General features: G+C 46.2%; 1 protein-coding gene across 1 annotated transcript in view; it reads left to right on the top strand.

Moving 5' to 3' along the window:
* The window catches only part of cdk17 (cyclin dependent kinase 17), a 60754-nt gene that overhangs the window by 28390 nt on the left and 24864 nt on the right, over nucleotides 1-7500 (top strand). The window contains exon 2 of the mRNA XM_062517808.1: nucleotides 1297-1445. Within this exon, the coding sequence (XP_062373792.1) occupies nucleotides 1319-1445 (127 nt within the window). The 5' untranslated portion in view covers nucleotides 1297-1318. The remainder of the gene's footprint in view (nucleotides 1-1296; nucleotides 1446-7500) is intronic.

The raw sequence follows: 7500 nt of genomic DNA, 5'->3' as shown, positions 1-7500 counted from the left end.
GTGATGATCAAATATGAATATCCTCTTGACATTGAGCATATGGAGACGCTCATTCAGCCTGTCGCTCCAACGGGATTCTTTGTAGTGGCAAGCAGAAGTGTGTGTCTGTGTGTGTCTGTGTGTGTCTGTGTGTGTCTGTGTGTGTCTGTGTGTGTCTCTGTGTGTCTCTGTGTGTCTCTGTGTGTCTCTGTGTGTCTCTGTGTGTCTCTGTGTGTCTGGGTCTCTGTGTGTGTCTGTGTCTGTGTCTGTGTGTGTGTGTGTGTGTCTGTGTGTGTGTGTCTGTGTGTGTCTGTGTGTGTCTGTGTGTGTCTGTGTGTGTCTGTGTGTGTCTCTGTGTGTCTGTGTCTCTGTGTGTCTCTGTGTGTCTCTGTGTGTGTCTGTGTGTGTCTGTGTGTGTCTGTGTCTTAGTGTGTGTCTGATACCTCATCAGATTGAGATCAGTTTGAATTGATGGCTGTTTATTAGCTCTATGTTTGCATATGTAAATGAAGTATGCGCATATATATGTGTGTGTGTGTGTGTGTGTCTGTGTGTGTGTGTGTGTGTCTGACACACACGTTTCAATTCCCAAATCTCTCCTTACATTGCTGATTGCAATTGAAATTTATGCGTGGGCTGGCAGCAATGCTGCATATCTTACTCATGTATTATAAATTAAGCACTCTATGCCAAGTGTGTGTGTGTGTGTGTGTGTGTTTGTGTGTGTGTGTGTTTTATTAATGACGCAGTGTGTGCTAAGGTGTCGGCCTAACTGGGGTCTGTTGCTCATGAATATTTGATTAAAAGGTGATTGTTTATTCATGAGGGAGTTTTTCTTAGAATTGCAGCCAAATTGCACAGACGCAGACCCAGCCCTCCAACACACAGGCAGCAGCTCCGACAACTAGGGGACACGTCTTTGCAGGCAGATGTGGTGTGTCTGTGTGTGTGTGTGTGTGTGGATGGGTGTGTCTGTGTGTGTCTGTGCGTGTGCTCAATCAAAATATCGCTCATGATAAATGCACACAATTCAGAAATCATTACACATACACAGACATGGAGACACAAGCAAATATATACAGGTGCCAGGTGTATCTGAAATATATACAGTACAGGTACCAGGTGTGTGTCTGGAAGTATACCGTTCCTACCAATAAAGGCATTCACAAACTACTCCTAAATAGATATGCTTGCTGTAGGGTTTTATACATGTACACATTTATACGCATGAAGTGCTTCTGTACATATATTAATGTGTATAATAAACACTCTCTCCTTCTCTCCCTCCCTCTCTCTCTCCCTCCTTCTGTCCCACAGGCCTCCCTTGTCTCAGTGGCCCATGGAAAGGATGAAGAAGTTTAAAAGGCGTTTGTCACTCACGCTGCGCGGGAGCCAGACCATCGACGAGTCGCTGTCCGAACTCGCCGAGCAGATGACTATAGAGGAGAACAGCAGCATGGACAATGGTTTGTGTGCTTTTGTTGTGTTGGTTTGTGTGTTTTGTGTGTGTGTGTGTGTGTGTATGGTCATAGAAGTGTTTTAAGTACAGTATGTGTCTGCAATGTAGTTTTTGCATCAAATGGATTTATTTAGCATTTAGGGGATGCCTGTTTGTTGTGAATGGTCATGTATGAGGTTTGTGAATGTGTGGACATTTCTGTAATTAGTTTGAGGCAGTTTCCTGGTGTGTGTGTGTGTGTGTGTGTGTGTGTGTGTGTGTGTGTGTGTGTGTGTGTGTGTGTGTGTGTGTGTGTGTGTGTGTGTGTGTGTGTGTGTGTGTGTGTGTGTGTGTGTGTGTGTGTGTGTGTTTCCATGAGGTGTGTGAGCTAGTATGCAAACGTGAGGGCCACAGTGTCCTGCATGTGGACAGTGCAGCAGTGTATGCCGTCTGCCGTCTCTGCCGAGGAGAAGCAAAGCCTCATGGGAAGTTTGGGAGTTTCAGTGGCCAGGTCTCCTCTGTGTGCCACAGAAGACTGAAACTCATTCACAATCTCTGTCTGTCTTGCTCTCTCTCTCTCTCTCTGGCTGTCTTGCTCTCTCTCTCTCTGTCTGTCTTGCTCTCTCTCTTTCCCACTTTTTCTTTCTCAATTTTATCTCTCTTTATCAATTCAATGAGCTTTATTGGCATAACTATAAAAGGCACAATATTGCATAGAATCGTATATATATCGTATAGAATACATCAAAATGAAAATCTCTCTCTTAAGGAAGGGGGCATTGTGTGGGTGGTAGAGAGGAGCCCCTCATCGTTAGCGCTGATGGCTCTGCAGAGCAGTCCCCCACTTTTGGTCAACTTGTTGCAACTTGTCACAATTAGGAGTTAAAGGAAATTCTTTACTTTGATTGTTTTGATTTTTTTTGTCACCCACCGCCACCTCTCTAGCTCTCTTATGTGCATGCATGTTCTCTCTCTCTCTCTCTCTCTCTCTCTCTCTCTCTCTCTCTCTCTCTCTCTCTCTCACACACACACACACACACACACACACACACACACACACACACACACACACACACACGCGGTCAGCTGGTATTTATGTAATAACTGACAGTGTCATAATAACGGGTTGTGTTGGGTGGAAGCATGTGATGTGAGAAGAGAGGAGAGCAGAGCAGAGGTGGAGGACCCTGTGAATGAGAGGAGCAGAGCATGGCAGAGAGAACACAAGCAAACAGGCAGAGAAGGAGAGAGCGAGGGAGCGGGCGATAGAGAAAGACGGACAGAGGAAGAGAGCAGAAACACAACTGCAGTGAAGGAGAGAGAGAGAAAGAGAGAGAGCAGGAAGGAGAGAGAGAGAGGGAGATACAGAGAGAGAGAGACTCTGTGGTCCTCTGAAGACATGAGTGTGTTGGGTAAGGACTGACTCTATTAGGTGCCTGTTGATCACTATAGATTTCTCTGCGAGGGTTTCTTAGATCGCACTGATTTTTTTGTGTGTGTGTGTGTGTGTGTGTGTGTGTGTGTGTGTGTGTGTGTGTGTGTGTGTGTGTGTGTGTGTGTGTGTGTGTGTGTGTGTGTGTGTGTGTGTGTGTGTGTGTGTGTGTGTGTGTGTGTGTGTGTGTGTGTGTGTGTGTGTGTGTGTGTGCGCACAGTGTGGTTTGATTCTATACATTCTAAATATCCCTGAAGAACTGTGACTGCTGACATCATGGACATATCTGTTGGCAGCTGCTGACATTTATACTATAATGTATTTGTGTGTGTGTGTGCACACGTGCATTTGTGGACCAAATCTCTGGTAGCTGTTGGCTAAGTCTGCCCTTATGCTTTGGCAATGGGCCTAATTTGTGTTGGACAACAATGACTGCACACATACAGTAAGAGACGTTCTTGCATCTGAGAGACTTAACTACCTACCTTGATCCTTTAAACACACACACACATACACACACACACGTGCGCACACACACGCACACTCACACACGCACACTCTCACAAACTACCAGTCCTTTGCTAAATGCAGCATGCTCAAATTTATTTTCTTTCTTTCTCTTTCTTTCTCTCTTTCTTTCTCTCTGCCTTTCTCTCTTTTTGCCTCACATTTACACACACTCTCTCTCTCACACACCACACACACACTCACGCATGCACACACACACACGCACGCATACACACACACACACGCACGCAAACCCACACACAGTTATTTTTTTACAGGGGTGTGGAATGTAGAAGTTCTATGTCACCTAAGTAAAGGCTCCTAATTGGCAACATTTCCTGACTATTGTCTTGAAACACACACACACAGACACACACACACACACACACACACACACACACACACACACACACACAGAGAGAAAGAGAGAGAGACAGAAAGTACCAAGTAACCCAGAGTGTCCTGGTGGTTACTCAGGTTTGGTTAAATCAGGTGCATAGTCAGTGCTGTGGTCATGTGGTGGGAGTGGTTGTGATCCTTGAGTAGCCACACACACACACACACACACACACACACACACACACACACACACACACACACTCTCCTACTGGGCACAATAAGCAAGAACAGCCCAGCCGTGTCCCTGTGTGTTTTCAGAGACAGCAGTGGAAGTGTAGCGTCTGCGGTGTCTCTTCTTCTTTGTTGGTGCTGTAGAGGGCAATCCAATAGGTCTGACTATCTCTATCCACGGCTTTTCCTAAGGACAGTCCCCATTGTACCGTGGCATTGGAGAGAGGTGCATTGTTGGCAGGAGGCAGATAAATACAATGGCTGTTTGTGTGTGATTCTGTTGGCCTGATGGAAAACAACTACAGCGAATAGCTGTGGCTATCTTGAATGATGACCTACATCTCCTGAATCGTGAATTCCAGTACCTTCCCTCTGGACGGAGGCTAACAGTCCCAGGTTGTAGGACCTCAAGATATAAAAACAGCTTTGTTCCAGCTGCAATTATTTTGCTAAACAAGCTGTAAAATGGATATCTGTAACCTTTAAGCATTCTCTACTTAAAATACAGTGTAAAGCTATTTTGCATAACATCTGCACAAAGCACTTTAGGTCATGTACCATCCAGTAGCCATGTTTGCACAATAATTGCACAAAGCACTTTGGTCATGTACTGCAGTTTTGCACAACATAAGCACAAAGCACTTTTGGTCAACCTTATTTGCACAACTGCACAAAGCACTTTTGATATGTATAGCTTACATGAAAATAACTGTAAATTATGCTGGTCATGTACTGTAGCCCATGTGTACAAACAACTCTATAAGTCAACAATGCAATACTGTTTGTCCATATGTTTGTGTGTATGTGCTTGTGGTTACCCAAGTCATTCGTCAATGTCTGTTCCATTTGGTTTACCCCAATGTGCATGTCTACTGTATGTGTTGTCTTGTAAGGATGTCAATTCTCTCTCTAACTGCAACCTAGTTTACCCACGGGTACCAATAAAGTAACCTGACCTGACCTGACCTGGCCTAGCAGGTCTTTTTGTGCCAGCTTGTACTATATGCAGTGGGCATTAAGCGTTCAGGTATAGGTGTGTGTGTGTGTGTGTGTGTGTGTGTGTGTGCGCGTGCGTGCGTGTACGCGTGCGTGAGAATGAAAGGATGACTTATATACTTGACCTGTGTCTTGGTCTGTGTTTAGAAGCACATGTATTATGTTATGAAAGCATTCATGTCTTTGTACATGGACATGAAAGTGTGTGTGTGTGTGTTGGCTTTAGGCTTTACCTGCCTGCAGCCACGTCATCTGAGTGCTTCCTACTTGAGTGTGGTGAAAGGCTCTTTGATGATGTCTTGTTGTCCAGAGGTGCCTCCCCCCCCACCCCACACACACACACACACACACACACACACACACACACACACACACACACACACACACACACACACACACACACACACACACACACACACACACACACACACACACACTCACACACACACACACACACCACCCAAGGATCTGCCACCAGGGGTCATCGGCATGACGACCACGGGATGCTCCATGAAGTGCGCGCTGAACACTCAGGGCAACGGCAGCACTTTCTCAAGAGCCTTGTTGCCAGGCAACAGAACGTCAGGGGCTTCACGTGACGAGCAGGAGAGAGTTGGAGGCAGGCAGTGTGGCGGAGGAAGTGGTGATGAAGATGTGGATGATGAGGATGATGATGATGGTGGTGGTGGTGTTGGCGATTATGATAGTGATGATGGAGGAAAAGGAGGATGAAGATATGGTGGGTTGATGATGCTTGTGTGAGTGATGATGATGATGATGAGGAGGAGGAGGAGGAGGAGGAGGAGGAGGAGGAGGAGGAGGATGAGGATGATGATGATGATGATGAAATCAAATCAAATCAATTCAGGCTTATTGGCCAAGTATACTTGCGTATACTAGGAATTTGGTCTCTGCATTTATCCCATCCGTGAATTAGTGAACACCCACAGCACACAGTGAACACACAGTGAGGTGAAGCACACAGTGACCTGGAGCAGTGAGCTGCCTTCCTACAGCGGAGCTCGGGGAGCAGATGATGCTGCTGCTGGTAGTGATACTGGTGGTGATGGTTATGATGACCTGAAGGATGGCTCTTGACCTGACCTAGGTTGTTCAATTGACCTTTCTCTCTCTAGCCATCTCTCTCATTTCTATCTCTTTTTTTCTCTATCATCCGTTTCATCATTCGTTTCATCATATTGCTTCTTCTACAGACTGTCAGGATTCATTTGTGTGTATGTGTGTGTGAGAGATAGAGAGAGAGAGAGAGAGAGAGAGGGAGAGAGAGAGAGAGATAGATAGAGATAGAGAGTGTGTGTGTGTGTGTGTGTTACAGAGAAGCAGAGAGATATGGTGTTCAATGGCCAGTCGGCATTGTCACTGCAATTGGTGTCTGTAACCATGGCGTTGGCCTGGGAACATTCCGTAGTTTCCATGACGTTGCCACGGCGCGAAAAATCCCCTGGCCCAACCAGCAGGGAGTCTGGATGCGGAGAGCATCTTTTGGAGGGTTTCCCCATCTCCTTTCAATTCCTCTCTCACACTCACTTCTCACTCACTTCTCTCTCTCTCTCTCTCTCTCTCTCTCTCTTTATTTATTTCTTTCTTTCTTTCTCCTCTCTCTCCCTCCCTCTCTCTCTGTCTGTCTCCCTCTCTACACACACTTTCTGGCTCAGTTCCATCCTCCGCATCTCTGTTTCTCTCTTCTTCTCTCCTCTCCATCTTCTCTCTCTCCTTCCTCCTTTTTTCTCTCTCCCTTTCTCTCTCTCTCTCGCTTCTTTCTTTTACAGCTTTTATCTCTCACTACTCTCTAAATTAAAGGAAAAACAGCAAGTGATTTCTCCTTTATGCTGCTACTTCTCTATCTCACTCACTCTCTTTCATACTCTCTTACTGTCTTGCTCACTCTTCTTCCTCCTCCCCCTCCCCCTCTCTCCCCCCTCTCCTCTCCTCCCTCTCCCCCCTCTCCTCTCTCTCTTCCCCTCTCCCTCTCTCTCTTTCTCCCTCTCTCCCTGAGGGTTGGGTCTTTAGTTTCCGTATGAAACCCTGTAACTAGGAGAGTCACACCACTTCAAAGGGAAGCTGCCTGCCTGCCTAGTGAAAGGGGAATAGGGATGTGTTTCCAGTCACAGTTGCAGTGTGTGTGTGTGTGTGTGTGTGTGTGTGTGTGTGTGTGTGTGTGTGTAGTGAAGATAGAAAAGAACTAGCAGAATAGTGCAGAGTGAATTCATTATGTGTCTTTGAGTATGTGCACAAATCTAAGAGTCTGTTTATTTTCTCTTTCTGTATGTGTTTGTGTGATCGCGTTGTTCCTGCCCAGGCAACTATGTGCACAAAGACGATGATTGCAAGTCATCACCTCAGGCAAGAGAGCGAGAGAGGGGGGAGAGGGAGAGAGAGGGGAGAGAAAGAGAGCGAGAGAGAGAGAGTCGTTACAAAAGATGAGAGGAAGAGAAGGGTGGGGTGGGTCGAGGGTAGAAAGTGCCGTTGGATGGCCGTTGAGTGAGAACAGCCCTTTATCTATTTATGCAACAACGTCAGAGAAGAGAGGGGTAGAGAAACAGGGAGGTGCAGAGAG

This window comes from Sardina pilchardus, chromosome 17 (assembly GCF_963854185.1).
Source record: "Sardina pilchardus chromosome 17, fSarPil1.1, whole genome shotgun sequence".
NCBI classification, from domain to species: Eukaryota; Metazoa; Chordata; class Actinopteri; order Clupeiformes; family Clupeidae; genus Sardina; species Sardina pilchardus.
Note: the sequence above shows the minus strand (reverse complement) of the source record. Positions and strands in the feature narration are given on the sequence as shown.